This window comes from Takifugu rubripes, chromosome 21 (genome assembly GCF_901000725.2).
Source record: "Takifugu rubripes chromosome 21, fTakRub1.2, whole genome shotgun sequence".
In the NCBI taxonomy this organism is placed as follows: Eukaryota; Metazoa; Chordata; class Actinopteri; order Tetraodontiformes; family Tetraodontidae; genus Takifugu; species Takifugu rubripes.
In genome coordinates, this window is record NC_042305.1 from 14,244,797 (window position 1) to 14,263,851 (window position 19,055).

The following is a 19,055-nucleotide window of genomic DNA, read 5'->3' on the forward strand; positions in this document are numbered from 1 at the left end:
GAAAAGATAGCCTGAGAGCCATAAACAGAGCCAGACATGCCCAGGCTTGTCCTTAATGCTGTAATACAATATTAGTTGCTGCCATTGCTCAGCTGCCTCGTTGACAGCCGACTTTGACCATCGCGCTTTTTGATCCTTCACGGACACCGTACGCCGTTGTTGACAACAATCATGGCGTCCTCAATGTCACTTCTTGGCTTGGGACGTTTGTCTTTCTTCAATGCAGCTTCTAAATTCGCCTTTAATTCTATCAGGTAATTCTTTACGTGTTTATAAGTTTAACAGCTGTGCTTGTTATTAAGAATAGTCATGTTGAACGCATTTATCTCCCGAGCTGATTGGAGCCGAAGGAAGAGAGCGTGAGCCGAGCCGAGGTGTCTGAAGCTAGCAGGGCGCACAACTAATGTGGTGTGCAGCTAGGAATCTTTAACAAATCACGTATTCCTTGATTTCACCCTTTACCAGTATAGTAAACGAAGTTCAGCACACGGTCAAACAGCTGTTAATGGTATTTATTATCAATGCGATGTCCTCTGAGCGGTTGGATCCGCAGTAAAGCTAATTAGCTAATCTAATATTGAGACCCCTTTAACTTGCACAATCAACTGAGAACTTTATCTTATCTAACATTGTTTTCATGATGTGGCAGCCACTTGCTTCACTTAAATAAACAGTAATGAGGGCCATTCTACTGACCGTCTCATCGTGGTTAACCTCAACACCATATAGATATCAGCTAACAGCAGGTAGTTTCATCTTAAAGTTTTTCTGTAATATTCTATTTACCCCAACATTCAGCATAGTCACAATCAACCAGCCACTGTATACAGGTTCTATTTCATACATAAAAATGCATTGTAAACTAAACAAATAAACCAAAAACATGCAGAAGTAGCTTGGATTTGAATGATAAAGTGATGAAGAATTGCAATATGAGACCATTTTTAAAAATAAAAAGTAAATCCTTTTAAAACGTGATACGTAATCTACCACGGGCATGTTTTCTTGCTTTAGGGATAGAGATAAAAGTGAAACTGGGAATAAATCTGTTCCCAGAAGTTTTTAACATTGAGCACAAGTGATTTAAACACCTAAAAAAAATAAACCCTCCTGAAACAATAATGATGTGAACGCAGCGATTTTGAAGCAAATTTGCTTTAGTAATGTCAAAATAAAGCAATGCTAAACACGAGATAACTGCTCTGCTAAAATTACAGGCTTTATCAACTGAAAATTTGAAGTTTAGATGGTATAAATATGGATCTTAGACAGTCATAAAGATATAAAATGGAACTCCTTTAAATCTATCTATCTATCTATCTATCTATCTATCTATCTATCTATCTATCTCTTAATTGCCTAAAACCACTTTTTAAAAAAGGATTATGGGAGTGTAAAATTGTGGCTTGTCATAACCTAAAGTTGCCCTTCGCTGCTTCAGCTGTGGCAAATTGCAGTTTTGTGACAGGACATCGCTGCACTTTCACAAAGAGCTACTCAGTCCTTGCCTGACAGTTGACCAGAGCCAAGATGAAGCACGTCCTGTCATTAGGATGAGAGCGAGAGTCTGCCAGGGATGCACCAGACAGAACTAATAGGTGGCGGGGGGGATTTCCCTCCTCGTCTCTTTCTTCTCACCGTATCCTTGCCTTGCTGATTCCTCCAAGATGGTCGGCGGTGGATAGCTAAATTTGTTTGATCGACGTAGCCGTCCCTTGTCCTCGTTTGACAGCTTTTGCTGTGCATTTATTGTCCTCCTAATGGTTTTCAGGTCTACAAGCACATCAACATCAAGGCTGGCAGAGAAACCAGGACAAGACACGCAACTTATTACTGTTGATGAGAAATTGGTAAGGATCCCTTCCTGTTCAACGTGACCCACAGATGGGTGTCTGTCTGATCTTCCAATTACTTTCCTGGAAAAACTATCCCAAACCCCTGCTAATCCTCTGCCAAAGCCAGCTTGTGTTAGACAGTAGGCTTTTGTAACAATATGATGGTAATGGCAAATGTCATCATTGGGTAGCCCTGTGTGCGCACAGCTCCCATCAAGCGCCTCTTTGCTCACGTCCAGACATTTTATAACAAGCTGCGTTGAATAATTAATGTTTACTCAATCTCAAACGAGTCGCAATCGAAATTCAAAAAGCGAAATGATTTGTTAGATGCTGGAGCATCAGAAAGACCGAGTCTGTGGATATTTTAATAAGAAAATGAAGCTACATCTTCTGTAGAGTTGTTCCAGTGTGAGCTCTTCTCTCTTTTGTGAACACAACTAAACCTGTTAAAGTGCACCAAATAATAACTCATGTAAGTTTGCTGCTGCTTAACACCTCGTTTTGTTTCCTGTTTTCACTACTTGCAACATATAATTCTCAGATTGGTGAAAGATTGGTGATTGGTTTGATACCTGGGGTGAAACAAATGATGGAAATATTAAGTTCCTTTAAAGATGAGCGGACCCACCTTCTCTGTGTGTGTTCACTCGTGCGTCGTCTCCCAGCAACCCCATCAGCACCAAGGCCAGTGCTGCTGTGCCTCCAGCTGTCAGGTTGCTCCTCAATCACATTTAGGAGCTCTGTTGTAGGAGGTGACGCAGAAACAGGGACGTTGAAATAAATCCCTTCTCTTATTTTGTCCCGTCTCAGTTTGTAGTGTTGCAGCATTAGGGTGTAAATTCTTTTTGAGGAATGTAGCAGATCATTAGTTTTGCCACCAACAAAGTACATTTTCCGTGCTGTGATAACCGCTTTCATCTGGACTGATACCATATAATGCACCTGTAGCTCCACATTTTTGTGGAACCCTGAAACTTAGATCAGAACTAGTGATTTATCAATATCACTCCTTGCATAGACAGAAATTCTCCCGGACAACATTTAATATGACGGCGCGTAAAAATATCCGATAAGAGGTCAAAACTGTGATTTTTCGTGCGAGCGGGATCACGCCACAGCGGTAATCCTGCTATTGAAGCAGCCAAGTTTCACACTGCACCTACTGTGCATAACAAAGAGGTGTCAAACGAACGCTGTCGGTACAAGAGCGAGGAGATATGAAATAACGGAGAGAAGAGACAAATGGGTAGAGTTTGGAACTCTCTTGTGGACATGTGTTGGAGGGGTGGGGTGGGGGGGGACTGCTGTGTGTGGGCAGCGTCTGTGCGCTTTTGTTTAAGACCAAAGCTGACCATACTGGCAGACAAACCTCTGGTGGGGCGGAGTGTCTGTCTCTGTCCTCTCAGTAGGGGCCACTGAGAGGAACAGCAGAGGAGAGGAGAAAAGGGCCTCTAAAAACGGGGAGGGGTGAAAGAAAAGAAGCATGCATGGAAAGAAAAAAGAAAAAAGTTTGCGAGACACTTGGAGACTCAGGGAAAAAGACAGTGGCCACTTCAGTGTTGTCAGCCACAGAGGTTCCTTTGTGGCGGCGGCGAGATATACGCTAATGCTCACCCAGACGGGCCGAAACGAGAGGCCCTCAGCTGTTTACAGTACAGTGGTCTCAATCTCACATGGAAGAGGGCAACGAGAGCGGTCTCCCCGTTGGGCATTCAGCGTGGGTTAACACGCTACTCATTCACCAGGCCGTCAATAAGTGTGAATTGCATTCTGGTTCGACCAATCAAACAAAGGTCCCGATCCGCCGGGAGGTTGTGTCGAGTTTGCACGCTGTCCCGAGGAGAAAGTGATGAGCAGCTTGTTCTGTGGTGAATTACCTCGTTTAGATGAGGTTGCATTTTGGCCGGGTCAAATGATATTCTGAACGCGCTCCAAAAACTCTGTCTCAAAGCTCTTGTGATACTTATTATCCCGTTATTGTTCTTGTCAGTCCACCAAGTGTGTACCTCACTCATGTCTCCACGGTCGATCTGTCTCCTTTTCAAGGATTTACGTTGCGGTTTTTCACTTTAAAAAAATAAAAATAAAAATGCCAGCTGAATTTATAATTAATTGGAGCAGGGAACTATTAGACCAGCGGAGTTGCATTTCTGAGTTCTGCATTTTCGGGCCGTCGTTTTGGTTTTCTCGCTCACAGCTGTTTCGGTTTTACTCTCCGTTCTCAAGTGTTAAGCGGCGTTAAGCAGCTGTTTTCAGTGAAAAAGCAACTAAAATCCCATGTTGCACCAGCGAGCACTGGCAAGCAGCACGACACGGACAAAAAGCAGACGCTGGATAAATGTCACTAAATGTACCAATAGTTTCAAAGCAATGGCAATACAACAACCCCCCCCCCCCACAAAAAAAAAGAAAGTTCATAACACGTTTTTACACAACAATAAGAAACATTAAGAAATAACCCGTTTTAACCTGTCAACGCAGCGTCTCCGCTTATTTTTTGCTGCTTTTCAGAATGAGGAGGCAAAGTCTGAACCTTCGTGATGGAGCTCCGGGGCTCTCCAGAGCGCCCGTGCCGACCTGCTTTTGTTAGTAATTACTGTTTGATTAAGCATGCTGGGCAGCTCCCAGGGTCCGACTGGGTGGCCACGGGTACACAGCTTTACACGGAACGTCTGCAGCCTCCCAGGCAGGCCGATGCGTTGCTGTCTGGCCCTCCGCAGAAATAACTGCCGCTAAAAAGCTGCGCAGCTGCTCCGCCGTGTTTTCATGCAACGTCGATGCCGATGATGGTGGAGCGCTCCGCTCTCCCCCCACGTAAAGACAACACCATCATCTTAAAGCGCTTGTGAAGCCTCGTTATAGAGTTCTTGAAAGGCTCTGAGGTTTTACGAGACGGAGGAGGAGAGTTGTTAGCGGGGAGGGTGGAATCGAATGGGAGGGGAGATGGGAAGAGGGTAAGAATCAGTTAAGGGCCAGAGGATGCGGGGATGCTGAATTTGTTGTTTCAGAAACTTTGGGATTGCTGCAAATGTGGAGCAAAAAAGGGTCGGGACATCTGGGCAGCATGTGGTAAACAAAGGTTGACTCAGCTCACATCCTTCTCTCTCGTCATCCAGAAATATCGGTACATTCCGTGAACTGAAGGTCACTCCAAAGGTGCAGTTCAGATTTGTCAGAAAGTTGGCATAAATAAATGGCCCGGGCCGTCCGACTTTATGGGATGCAGAGGGCACCGGTCCCGAACACTTCCATGTGATCAGAACTACCACCAGCCATTTTGTGCCGTGTAGTTATTTTGTCTGCTTAGCGTTAGTTGTTTACTGTGAGATGTCCTGTTTCACTGCAACGCTACACGTCATCACGCTATCTCATGTTTCTGATGCCGCTATCGCCACCTGGCCGCTGCACTGGTAACGCAGGCTAGGTCATTCCCTACTTACGCGCCATCAAAATGGTTATTTTGCAACGGAGGCGCGCAGCAAAGCTCCAGCTATCGTAAGCGTGAGGATATATTTAGCCCAGGCAGTTTAAGTCTACGGTACAGGGGTGTATGTTGTCTAAGCCTGTCTGGCCTCAGACACAGAGTGACCTACAGTGCAGCAGACCACATTCACCCCCCCATCCACCCCCCCCCCCCCCCCCCCCCCCCCCCTTGCACTCCTCTCCGACCCTTGCCCCCACCCTCCCGCATAGACAACTTAAGTGTCTGTTTTGTCTGGTTGCCCTCTCATACGACGCGCTTATGCAAAAAAACCTCAAAAAATCCCCCAGCTCAAGTTTGGAGTAGTGGGTCAGAGGATGTTTGTCTGTGAAGAGTGCCAGACAAGAGGCTTTATTATGTATCATCCACTAAATGGTATTTCATTCATTAACACTCTCGTCCATAGAGACTAAGCTTCTTAAGAGGACTCCTCGGCTCTGTCAGCGCTGTGGAGTTTCAGGAAGTGTCTGGCTGTTAAGTGTTGTGTTTGCAGAGCAGATAAAAACTACCTCTGTTGGCCCACACTTTCCTTTATTCAGGAGTTCCACGCACGGAGCCCCCTTTCTTCATCTTCTACCAGCCGTGTTTGTGGTTTCATAAACGTCGTTTGTTTGTTTTTTTGGTGTTCTTTCACGGTTGTGCGTCGGGCGCTTCTCTTCCGCGACAGTAAGAGAGAAGGATTGGACTTGAATGACAAATCACCAGAGGCGCTGCTAAAATTGTGAATGCCGTTGCCACGAAGACGGGAAATATTTTTGGCGGCGCACAAACAAGACGTCCGTCTGCGACCGACATTCCCAATAACGACCCCCCGTCCTCTTACGCATCCTCGCCGGTATGTGTAACGTGAGAGTCGAGATGACCCTCATGCCAGATGCTCCTTGTTCTCCAGCGTCGGGCCGCTCCCTCCGGCCAGCAAGCAACCCAATATTGGCATCTATCGCAGGCCACCCCCCCCCCCACGTTGAATCAGTAATTGGCGAGCTTTGTCGACTTGAAAGCCGTTTGAACGTGCGACCCAGGTGGAGGCTGATGAGTGAGGGTCCCGGTCTGGGTGGACAGCGAGAGGTTAAGGGTGATGTGTTTGAGCTTTCACCGCGTGCTGACTCAACATGATTCAGCCCGCTGACCTTCTGACCCGTCTCAGCTGCTGGCCTTCGGTTTCTGGCTTGCGGGTGTGACGGCCGGACTGTATTTGTGTTATGACTTTACGTGTTACCCCTAACAGCACGGCCGTGACGCTATAAATGTTTTGTCTGAGCCCGTCGTGTCAGCTGTCATCTGTTGTTTGTTTGTCTTGTTTTGGTTACGGTACAAACAGAAAATTACGCCGTTCACGTCACCAGTGAGCCTCAAAAACCCGATCTTTTACTCTTAATACCTTCGATTATAGACGGAAGGCGCTCCAGCTGACTGTGAATGGACAGATAATTATAATTCTATTGTGTATTTATGATTTGCGAAGCTAACTTTCCCCGGCTGCTCATCCAAAACCTTAAAAAGGACACGTGAGATGACATGTGGGGCGGCAGAGATTACCGCTGAAAGGCCCCCGCAGCCGTAGTCTTCCGTGCACGGTAACGGGTCCCCTCCCCGCCGGCCTGAAAAGAGCCAGCAGAGTTTTGCACTCCGGGTTGAACGTGGGGACGTCAGCGTCCTGGAGCGCCGCCGGAGACAAACTACAGTATTTAGACAAGCAATGATGAGATCCATGCAGCTCTGCAGGTCTGTGCTCAGGAATAACAACTCCAGCTCGCCGTGACATTAACAGTACAGGAAGTCGCAGCTCTGCTCCGGCACGAACCCCCCCCGAGGGCGGCGTTTTCACATTTACGGGATCGACCCGATTGACATCAAGTCTCGTTGGTTGAAACGACATTAATGGAGTGTCTGTCGCCATCGGCGCAGCCTCCTGTCGTAAACCTTTAATATTTCAATACTTCGTCTCCCCCCCCGGTTTTTGCTGCCGCCTGCAGAACTCCCCCAGTGCTGGTTTGTGTTGGGGCATTAGGGGTACCACCATTCAGCATTCTGCTGGGCCCGGTGGCCCCACAGCGACAAGCCCCTATGCTCTTTATTTGGCACGCAGCCTGGAGGTGTCAGAAATAGCGACACGCTTTCAAGTGACGGAGACTTCGCCAGCCCTCTGCCCCCCTCTCTTAAGCCCAGCATTCTGCCTGCCTAGCCAGGTATTGTCGGGCCCCGTTAAGGCCCTGTGAATAGTGTCAAACTTGATCGTTCTCATTTTGCTTCCTGTACATGGCAGAAGAAAAAGTGCCCACCGTGTGGGTTTTCCTTTTGTAACGGCCCTCTCTAGTCTTCCTGGGAACACACTACATTCCAACCGCAACCTCATTGTGAATCCGGGTATTGTGGGCGAGCCCGTTATGCCGATCGCCCTGCTAGCTTCCAGCGCGATGCGCGAGTATCATATGAGTCTAGACCGGGATAATAAGCAAAGGCCTTTCAGCGATTTGGCGGACATTTTTGTTTTGACACATCCTCCCTCACTCGCGAAGGACCTTTTATGTCCGTCAATGCCAAGACGTGATTTAAAGTCGGCTACATCTGGACAAATGGCTGCAGGTTTACCGTCGACGGGCCTCATGTGTCAGCAGTGTTTTATGCAACACGGCCGAGCTACCACGGTCTGCCCCGCTAATCCCAAGGGTATCGTTCCTAATACGTCTCAAAGATGGTTCTTTTTTGTAGTTGTGTCCCCCCTGAGTCTTCCACCGCAACCGCTTTAAACTGCAGATTTGATTTACCTCGACTCTTAAAGTGCCGTTTGTCCGCCCCTCTGTCCGTGTTCCCCGGCGGCGGTCGTGCTGCAGCGGGCTTTGGGCGTCCTCGCGGGGGTCTTTTCAAGTGAAATGAACAGAATTCACATTTTATTGGAGATGTTTTTTAATAAGAAGCAGCAAGTTTAGCTGCTCTCACACTTTTTTGTGCGTGTTATTGTGTCATGAATCATCCATTACCCTGTTTGGGTAAGGAGAACATGTTTTCTTCCTCTCTGTGACAAGAAGGAATTGTTAAGGTTAAGTAGATAGGGCAGCCGGAAATAATTACCAAGCACTTGTGAAGAGGTCCCCCCCTCCCCTTTGTTCGTCTGTTCCCTTTCATTTTAACAATCTTTTCAATGTGCAGATCTTGTTTATGATTAAATTCAGACCGGCCTCCGAGCGCGGCGAGAGACGTTCCACCGCCACCAGTAGTTTTACGTCTCGCCCGAGATTTTCTGGGCTTAAATTCCGCTGGAACCTCGACGGCTAAAAGAAAAGGCTGGCTTTTGTGTGGGGGGTTCGCGCAAAACGACCCCCTTTCCACAAATCAACGTGCGGACGACGGACAATGATGAAAATTTGATTCTTTGAAGTTGTAATGGCCATTGAAACGTGTAAAATTCTTGCATTGAAAAGAGAGCGCCCTGGAAAGCCCTCGGTCTTGGGTGGCTGGTGCCTGTGCGCTGGGAGGTTCGTCTGTGTTTTGTCGCCGACTTCCCATTGCTTGTTTGCTAATTCCCTCAAGAATTGGACCAGATCCTTGATAGGAGCTTGAAGGGGCTCCAGTTGTTCAGGAATATGCATTTAGTACACTCAAAGCCCCCCCGCCTCCTGCTCTTGTTGCACTGGCCTACTTTCTGATGGTCTGGAATAAATCACCTCCAGTATTAGGCATTAATTTCATCCATCTTGATGCAAACGAGCACGGCTAAAGATGGCCGCGCGGTTCCCTTTGATTCGTCCTGCTCTTCAGGCCCAGACTCCATGTAGCTGTAGCAGTTCTGCCCTCGTGGGTCTGTTTTACTGCACCCATAAAATCTGCCTCTTGAATATTTCTGGGTTTTTATTGTGATATCAAACATGTATTTGAGCTTTTTGGACCTTGATTTTGGAGCCTGGCTGTAAATCTCCACAGACTGTGTATAACCCCCCCCCCCCCATCGCTTAAGGACGCCATACAGCCGTTGAAGATTTTCCCACCTTGGTTTTCTGGCCACGAGCAGCATATTGTCAGGGTTTAACACCTGCAGGCTGATTTTCAGATGGCCTTCACACACACACACACACACACACACACACACACACACACACGCACACACACACACGCACACCTGAGCGTGACCTCCAGTGTCCCTCAGAGAGACAGAAGAAGACATCAGTCACCGTTCAGCTGGAAGAGCAAACGTTTCTGGAAGTCAGCTGGTTGGTCCGCGACCAAAAACATGTCAGAAACTTCTGTTCTCACACAATCTATCAAGGCAAGAAAAAAAAGGGTGGGGGGGGGGGGTTTGACCGTGTTTGGTTTCTCATTATTTAAATCTTCTTACATCACTTCTTCTTTGGTCAGGGTCTGTATTTTTGAACGGCGTCATCGTCTGAAGCCTGTTCCCAACACGCTGACGTTCACCTCTGCTTCTTCCACGCAGGACATCACCACTCTGACGGGGGTGCCGGAGGAGCACATCAAGACGCGCAAAGTTCACATCTTCGTGCCCGCCAAGTCCTCCATGCAGTCGGGGGTCCACGGCACCAAGAAATGGAAGATGGACTTTGACACCAGGGAGCGCTGGGAGAACCCGCTGATGGGCTGGGCGTCAACGTAAGGCCCCCGGCCGCACGCAGGAGCCTGATGGTTGATGGGTTTAGTCTCACGCGTTTCCCGTCTTTCAGAGCCGACCCCTTATCCAACATGGTTCTCTCGTTCGCCTCCAGGGAAGACGCCGTCGCCTTCGCCGAGAAAAACGGTAAAGCAACAACTCACCTGGGAGGGGCGCGCTGCTTTCTCATGCTGCCCAGGTCCACTCCAGAGGTGACCTTGGTTTACACCACTGCCCCCCCCCCCCTTCACACTGTCTGTAACATGTATTTAGGACCACTGCAGGTTTAAAAATCCTTTTTTCTCTTCATCTCTGCACCCCGTTAGTCGCAAATCCCACCGATTTTTACCCGTCTGCGCGCCTTCATGTGCCGTGCACGGTCGGCGTGCTGGTGCTTCCTCGCCTCGCTACGTTTAATCAGAGAGGAGCCGGTCGGCGACGATTCGGGCGTGTTGGGTTTATTACCGACTGTATTATCAGTGGACATGAACGCAGCTCACATTAGATCACTTTTTACCAATGTGGGCGGAGCTCTTGTTGTCTGTAGTTCCCCGATCCTGTAAAACTGCGCGTCCCTATGAGGGTCCGACGCGGTCACCGCCGTCCTGTCACAGGGAAATTCCCCTCACTCAGGGAAGGGGACCATCTGGGAAAGTTGCTTCAAACGCAGCAAAGGAAACCGGGCTCGCTCTGTTTATCGCACCGTGAAAGTGATTAGTGCACGGGGCCCGTCCACATCTCCAGAACACCTCGTTGGGGTTGGAAGCGTTCCAAAGTGAACAAACGTGACTTCCTCTCTCCCCCCCCCCCCCCCCATCACTTACTCTGGTGTTTGTCCTTTCAGGCTGGAGCTACGACATCACAGAGAAGAGGAACCCGAAGCCCCGGGTCAAATCCTACGGAGCGAACTTTTCCTGGGACAAGAGGAGCAGGAGGTCTGCTAAGTAAACTGAAGATCCCATCTGTTCCTGGGCTTGACCTCAGTTTGTACCGCAGCAGATCTGTACTATCCCTGTCAATAAATACATAATTATACACACCAGAACCAAACATTTGGGTCATTATCGCTTTTTTTCTTCAAACAGTCACCTCATTACCGACTTCCTAACACGAACCTCCGGATTAATGAAGTGTTTGTTCAAGTTGTGCCGCAGCAAAACAAAGGGAAACGTATTATTACAATTAGATTAGGCTGAAACTGGGAGATAAATACAGTTTCTCTGCAGGCCAAACCCAGCAACAGGTTTTTTTTCTCTGCTCCAGTGTTTGTTTCCATCCTGTTACCTGGATTCTTTTAGTGTTTGGAAAACAGCAGAACTGGAACTTGGAGCAGCTTTAGAAACATCTGTGAAGTGAGGTTACCGTGTCCTTTATGAGCATTAACCTGAATTATTATTCCATTTTTACGAAACCCAAAACATGTGATTTTGATTTCTTTACTACGTTCGCCTGGATACACCAGCAGCGGAATAGCTGGAGTATTACTAAAGCGGAATCCAACTGATATTTAATATCCTCCTGAGTGCTTTCATCTATCAAAAGTTGTAAAATTGTCGCAGTTTCATCAAGGGCGCACCTTTCGCTGTCCCGTCCCACAAAGAGGCAGCAAATCCTCGCCATCTTGTTGCAGTCCTGGGAATCCTCATCCCGGTCCTCTGACGTCGGGATTGAGTAGATACCCGTTGACGATCGGCTCAGGTCCATTCAGACCGTCTGGAGCTGCGGATTCGGCCGCATTAAACGCGCAATGTCAGCAACATTGTTGTTTTCCCATCCAAATTCCGACCGGCGTTTAATGCCGTGGATGACGCAGGCGCCGCTGAAAGGTTATTGAACCGGTCTCAATAATTTACTAATCTGCGAAAGCATGTGGAGACCTTTTGGAAAAGCTGTAAATTCCCTGTTTGAATGCCCGGCTGTTCACACTCGTACTTGTTGCCAGTGCCTGTTTACGGCCTTTGTGTTCAGTAAACAGTGGTGTTACTCTGCGCCCAGTCCCGAACTGCGTGACTGCACCGACATTCGCGCACCAATCATGAGCGTCTAATTGGTATAAGCCCTCGTTAATTACGGCGCTGCGCCGCCAGCCTCGACCAGGCTTGCGCTCTCTATTTATCTTGTTCTGTCGCTCGGCACATCAGAGAAGCCGGTCTGATATGAGCGTAATGGCCCATCAGAATGGCGGGACATTAATGACAGCATGTGTTGTGTTGTGTCCCCCCCCCCCCCCCCCCCCCCCCCCCCCCTATTATTCAACCCCCCCTATTATTCAACCCCCCCTTACTCAAAAGAGAAGCAGCAGGGGGGAAAAAAACGCTCTTGGCACAACTTTGATTCATAAAAAGTTGAAAGCATTCCACCCGTCTTGGCCTATAAGCAGAGGGAAGTATGCGCGATGAAAATGGCGGCTCGGGGGGGCATTGTTCGAAATCATCGGTCCAACGCTCGGTACCAGCGCTGAGACCGAACCTAAAGATTGGCCCTGGAAAACCCATCTGCCTATCTGGGTCACCTTTAGCAGCCTGATGATGACACCCGGCGGGAAACTCCCATCATAATCTGACTTCTGGAGTTGGGAGTGATCGTGTCACCAGCAGCGAGCGACATGATTTATCAGATAACGGCAGTAATCTGATTATGAGAACCCGGATCAACGCACTTGGACTCCTCCGACTCTCCCAGCGAAGATGCAGCGAATCCCAGGATCAAATCCACGGATTATTTACACGAGGCAAACTTTAGAACGCGCGCTCGGACCGAGGATCGAAGCCAACCAAGTATCCGAGCCGCGCGTCTGTGCGCACACACGTGCGCTTATGTTCATACGTGTGATCCGGTTACGTATGTGCCGACTGATTTGGGGACCATTACGGGCTTTGCCACGACTAATAAAGTGTAACACCTGCTCATTACTGTTTATGGTGTTTTCAGTCACCGACGTCGTGATAATTTCACAGGTTAAGTAATCGTTGGCCGCAGCAGCTGGAAGACGCGGCTGAGAAACTGCAGCAGGCAACTGTGGAACAGACCACAGAGCTTCACGCTCGGCCTCTCCAATTTTAAAAACGCTGACTGGGAACTGTGGGCCCCCGGGAGGGAGACGATTTCTGCAACAGTTCTCACGTTAAAAGTCCAACTGCGCTTCAGATGAGTAAGGAAAGGAATGTCGCTCTTTACAAATATTGTTTTCAATTGGAAATAAAATGTTAATCCATCAGAAACAGCCGGGTGCTGCACTCAGGGGTGTGTGTGGTGTGTGTGTGGAGTGTGTGGTGTGTGTGTGTGTGTGTGTGTGTGTCCTGCTTTTGCACAGCAGCTGGACGGGAGGCCTGATGTGAAAGTCTGGGTTTGAACTCGTGCCAGGGTGATTAGATGCTTGCTAATGGAGCTTCTCTGAATGACGCACACAAACACACCTTCACTCACGCAAACCGCTTCCCGACCCACGATGACCCCCCCCCCCCCCCCCATCGCTGCCGTCTGTGGCCGCCGCTGGCTGCTGTGAACTCCCCAACGCAGGCAGGCAGGCAGAGAGCCACTTCTTTCTGTGTGTGTGTGTGTGTGTGTGTGTGTGTAATGGAAGACAACAACAGGTTATCTAAACAAGCTTGACCAGCACCGGCCTGTTCTTAGTTCCTCCATCATAGATTATCTTCCATTAAACCTCGGTTATTATTTAAATGATATTATCTGTGTGTGACCAACACACGCCAGATTATTACGGGTTAATGTTTAAATAACTCTTTTTAGTCTGGCTAAAAGTGGCAGGTTGCTACATTTACTAAATTTTATGATACTTTAAATGAGGTGTTGTGGTGAGAATACAGAGACTGACACCTGTTATCAACCCCCTCCTCACCTACGGTGGCTGTGGAGGACCAAAATACACTTTTTCATTTCCATTTCAGGGGTTTATGGTCACGGATATATGGAAAAATTAAGTTTAAAGTTTAGTTCTTATGCTCCAATGAGTGACGGAGACACTGAAGATGGAGTAAAGATGAAAATAAGTCAGTATAAAGACCGTACGCTCAGGGGAGAAACGATTTAAACCAGCAACTGCGCTTAGATCGCTGAAGTTAATTATTATAAACTTGTCTGCTACAGTTTTTCTGCGCGTTTTCTTGGCGCCGCGGTAAATAAAACCAAAATATCACCAGATCCTTTAAACTTCTCCAAAAGATTAGGTTTCCAGCCATGTGCGAAGAGTCTCACCGTAAACTAGCAGAAAGTATTTGAGGCATGCTGCTTGATTTCAAAGGGCCGCTGTGAGATAGCGCGACGTCTCCCTTTGCTGCTCAGGTCTGGGCCAGAGGGAAGGTTGGGGTTAGGAAGGCGCCCTCCTGGGACCGAAGGCATGCGCGCCATAACACTCCTGTTCTGCTCTTTAGCAATCGCTGGATTTATCTTTTTGTGTTTTCCTATTCACACCGCTATCAGGTTGGACGTGACACCCTCCCCCCCCCCAGGGGGTCAACGCGAGCCCCAGAGCACACACACACACACACACACACACGGGGCAATTTCCCCCTGAAAGAGATCAAAGACGCTATTCGGTCGGCCAAGAACAAAGACCGGCTAGTTGTAGCTGGGTTAGCACGCTGATCCCTTGACGTCTATTTTAACGGCTCTTCGACGCCAACGTCTCATTTGGGAAGAGGGCGGAGCAGAACGCCTCTGCACAGCAGCACTTTTGAGGTTTAAAAACTTTCTCGGGGGTAAATCACGTTAAAATTAACTATGTGGGGTTTCATTCCGGGCCCGCGCCTCCTCGAACAGGCATTAAGGATTATTACAAATTAACAGAAAGCTCATGCTAATCTGCTCATTGGTGGTGGTGGTGGTGGGGGGGGGTTCCTCCAAAGTGTCTGGAAAAGCAATCCATTTTGCCAGCGTTTGAAGTCGTCTGGCACATGGCGGCCGGCCATGAATTGTCCCCCAAAGAGTTAATTGATGGAGAGGAGAAAACCTTCAGGGAGGGAAAAGTTCAGTTTTCTACCTCCCCGTCCCGTTTGAAGGAGATGTGAGTTGGCAGTGCGGGAGAGGCTGGAAGATTAATGTTGCAAAAGGGGCTCTGACAGCCTCTCTGCTGGTGCGCTTCTCTTGGGTGGCCTGATTGGTCTTGGATGTCACTTTTGCTACTTAATCTTGGGTATGTGAACCAGGCAGACTTTCAGCAGCTCGCATCTTTTACTTTCAGTTTCTCGCGTTCGGCGTCGCTCACAGCACTTTTGCAGATGGGGTCCGGATCAAACGCGGCGTTTTTGTCTGTGGCCGCAGGTTAATAATCACCGTTTAAAGAATTCGCTCAATAACAGGAGGGTCGTTGGCCACGAATCATCGCAGCTTCAGATAATCGGTCATCCCAGTTTCACTAAAACTCACTTAATTTCACACGTTTCGTCGATTAAAAGCATACGTTAACTCTTGATAAAGCAAAGATCAAACCCTTTTGATTCTTTCATTGCCTCCTGGTGTGGGCGGGGCTTTCAGAAATAGGTTCCGTGAACCCAGCACACCTATAAAAGTCGTCCCAGTGGCTGATGACCTGGGTTGTGACTGGGGCTCATCTTTTGCCAGGTAAAGATGGATTTTCTCCCCGCTGCTCTCGCCTGCAGAATAATCCCATCAGAGGATGTTTAGGCTCCGTTCTCAAAGGTAAACACACGGCGAGCACATGTGCCGCGTGATCCCAAAACACCGGAGCGGGGACACCTCACAATTTACAAATCCACTGCAAACTATTTACTGTAGCCACCTTTCAGCATCCGGCGGCTTCAAAACAAGCAAATGCGGACGCTGAACCCGTGACCCGCGGCTCGAGCTGACTCATTACGTCACGTTTCTTGCCGATCCAAACAAAAATAAAGAGGCTTTTATGAACTCTGTGCTACCTGCTGGCGGCTGCACGAGCGGCCTCAGGACTGTAACTGTTCCCTGACTTATCCAAGTCAAGCTGAACGTGACTTTTGACCTCTCGCGCTAATCCTCCGCACTATTTCTGGCACGGGCTCTAAGCTAATTCCCACTTTCTGAGCCCATGTTTGTCTCCTCTCTTGTTTGTGACCGACCCTGCGCTCCTCAGCCTGACTCAGGCTGCGCCGCCGCCGCCGTCGTCGACGGGTCAAATGGGCCAATTATAGCCCGGCGTGCCAGAGACCTGGGTAAAAGACCGGCGTTCTCTCCCCGCCGTCTTTGCTCGACCGTTCCTGTGAAAGACTTTGGCTTTTTTTTTTCTTCTCACATGGAATGTTTGTGTTTCGAGAGCTGCCCACATAGTGTCGTCACCGGAGCTGCTCTCTCCATAAACTGTTTGGATTCAATGAGCTAATCCACCTACGGTGTTTGGCACCGTGCCACGCTGCTCGGCAAACACACCGAACCGATAGAAATCAACAATTGAGAGGCAACAATTAAATATTTACGGCCGCAGCAGCTGACCGATCACCTGTGGCCTCTCAGGAAACACGCAGAGGCTTTTGGAAACGGCGCGGACGTGACGGCCGCCGGAGTCACTTTTTATGTAATATGAGGCGATTATCTGATTTAATTTGGACTCCTCTCGGCTTGTCTCTCACATCTGTCCATCCAGATGCTCCGGCGTTGCCGAGATACAAATGTGAAGCTGGTGGCAGCCAAACCGCAGCTGCTCCCTGCACATGTTCCCTCCCTTTTCCTGAACCGTGATGGTAAATTCTGAAAAGACCTTCAGACGAACGATGGTCGGGGAGTCACGCTGGACCGAGGTCCAGTAAACAGAGCGGCCGGTCTAGACCGCCCAGAACGGGATTGTTAAGGTCACGCTCATAAAAGTCCCCGAGACACCAGGCAGGACTCACCTGCACGCCCGGGTCAGGGGCGGCGCTGCTACCGGGCCCCACATCACACGGCCCCAGGCAGCAATAGGTTTCATATGCGGCGCATCATGAATCAGGCAGCACGACGAATGACTGCGGGCCCGCGGGGCGGCCATCTTCAAAACACAGGCTGGGGTGCCGTCGGAACCCGGCTTTTGTTTTACAATGAGGAAATAAATCAGGCGCTGGGAAAGACTCGGGTGCAATGATCCTCCCGTGGCCACCACGGACTGACCTCTGGGAGGAATGCAACGCCTTCTCCCTGACTGACATTTGCTTTTAGCAGCTCCTGTGTGATGGGGCGGCGGGCCGGTGGAAGGCGATAGCGGGGGGGAGATCCTCTGGAGATAAACCGCCGTGCCCCCTGTCCCTCCGACAACAAAGAAAGTGAGTGATGTTTGTCTGGAAACCAAGAGCCACGATCCCTCTTGTTTTGATGTGTGGGCCACCTGGGATGCGGGTCTCCATCAGCACTCGGGCGGAGGAGAGAGGAAGAGAAACAGAACTCACACAGATCTCGTCCCCAGGACAAACAATCTGAGTGACAAGCCTGCTGGAATCCCACGGAAGTCACCCAACAGCCCGGGCATTCACACAGGCAGAAAAAACAAGAGGCGTTTAGGTGACCACAAAGGGTGGGAGTAGAATTGCACAGCATGGCTCCCTCCACGCTCCAAAGGCCTTTAATATCCAAAACACACGTCAGAGAGCCTCAAGCGTCGCACCGACTTCCGCTGGAAACTCTCATCACAGAGGTCTAAGAGAGGCTGCGGTGTCAGAACAACCTGTACCTGAACATATCGGGACTTTTAGAGATGTCTTAAGAAAGAAAAATAAAAATCGGCTTCATTTTACACCCCCCAAGAAAACCGTCTGTTGTTCCTTTTTCTTTCTCATCTCCAGGCGATAAAAAGTCATGTAAAGTCCAGCGAGACATACCTGCTACGGATTAGTTGCAGTTCCTCCAGACGCGTGAAGATCCTGCTTCATAAATCTTTGTGAAGTTTTGTTGAGGGGGGGGGGTCGGGATGGGGGGGTAGCTCAGAAGGCCGGGGCTGTTCCAGACATAAACACATTTGTGAGGGGTTTTAGGGAGCCTAAATCGAGGAGAAAACAAAAGTCACGTTAAATGGTAATTAGATCGTCTGAGCTACCACTTTAGGATTGATTGGAAAGCAGTGACCGACGCAGCTGTCTGGCGTTCGGTGTCTGATAGCTCCCAGTTCCACTGATGCTTAAATTAGATTCCATTCAGACTAATTTCATTTACTGTGCGGTTGAATCGCCGCCGACGGTTTTGCATCAGATGCAAAGCCGGTGGAGATGAACGCGACCGGTCGGCCTGAACCGGGCCGGCTGCATCTCATTTCATTTCACGAGGCTGCAGGATTCCACATCTGCACACCTGAAAACATCAGAACGCGCTTGTTTATCTGCCGTCACCGCCCCCCCGCCCCCCCCCGGGCAGGTCACCTCTAGTTTCAGCAACGGTGGGAAAACGTCAAAAACTGCTGCAAAATTCTAATGTGGTGAAGCCTCCTTGGCCTGGGAATGATTATTCGCTCCAGGGAACAATTCCTCCGAAGCTTACATCATATTGATGCATTTGTGTTTGTTTTTCAAAGGTGTGTGTGTGTGTGTGTGTGTGTGTGTGAGTGTGAGTGAGCAGGACATGGCTTCAGACGAACCCAGACATCCTGCGTGCGACAGCTCCTCACGTTGTGGTCGTGTGTGTATTGGGCTTTGGGAATGCAGGGCGTCCAGTGGAGCATCGCCCGTGGGAGGTCAGAGCAGGCGTACGAGGCCAAGATGGATGTCAGGCCAACATCTGTTCCACCTCCTGGCCGGGTCTTATCAGCAGCAACGCTGCCACACACACTGGATGGGGGGGGGGGCATTCTCCGCAGAGTTTAAGAAAACATGCCGGCTTTTGTTTGTCTTCTAAACAAAAGCTCGGTCCCCTGTCGAGGTGGCGCGTTTGCATTTCACAAAGCTCGGGGGGTTCCCGTTGTGTCTGGCATCCACGCCGTGCCATGTTGCAGCGCTGGTACGAGCTGCTGAGATAAAACTGGAGCTGGGCTCCATGTTGCGGTGCAAAGGTTGCAACATCTGGATGGATCATCAGACAACGTGTGTTGATGCCTCACCACAACCCCTGAAGGAGATGCTAAAATGATCACTTCTTTATTTTTTATTGCTGTAAACACCAGCTGCTGATAGATTAGAATGTTGAACCGTCGTGGATGAGTTTTATGTCTTATTTCAGATTTATATTA

General features: G+C 49.1%; 1 protein-coding gene across 1 annotated transcript; it reads left to right on the forward strand.

Annotated features, from left to right (window-relative positions):
- Positions 1-97: 97 nt before the first annotated feature.
- Positions 98-10,972, forward strand: ndufs4 (NADH:ubiquinone oxidoreductase subunit S4). Its single transcript, XM_011615808.2, has 5 exons — positions 98-254; positions 1,772-1,850; positions 9,752-9,924; positions 9,996-10,069; positions 10,767-10,972. The coding sequence occupies exons 1-5, from the start codon at positions 172-174 to the stop codon at positions 10,868-10,870; spliced, it is 513 nt and encodes a 170-aa protein (XP_011614110.2). The 5' UTR covers positions 98-171; the 3' UTR covers positions 10,871-10,972.
- The last annotated feature ends 8,083 nt before the right edge of the window (positions 10,973-19,055 follow it).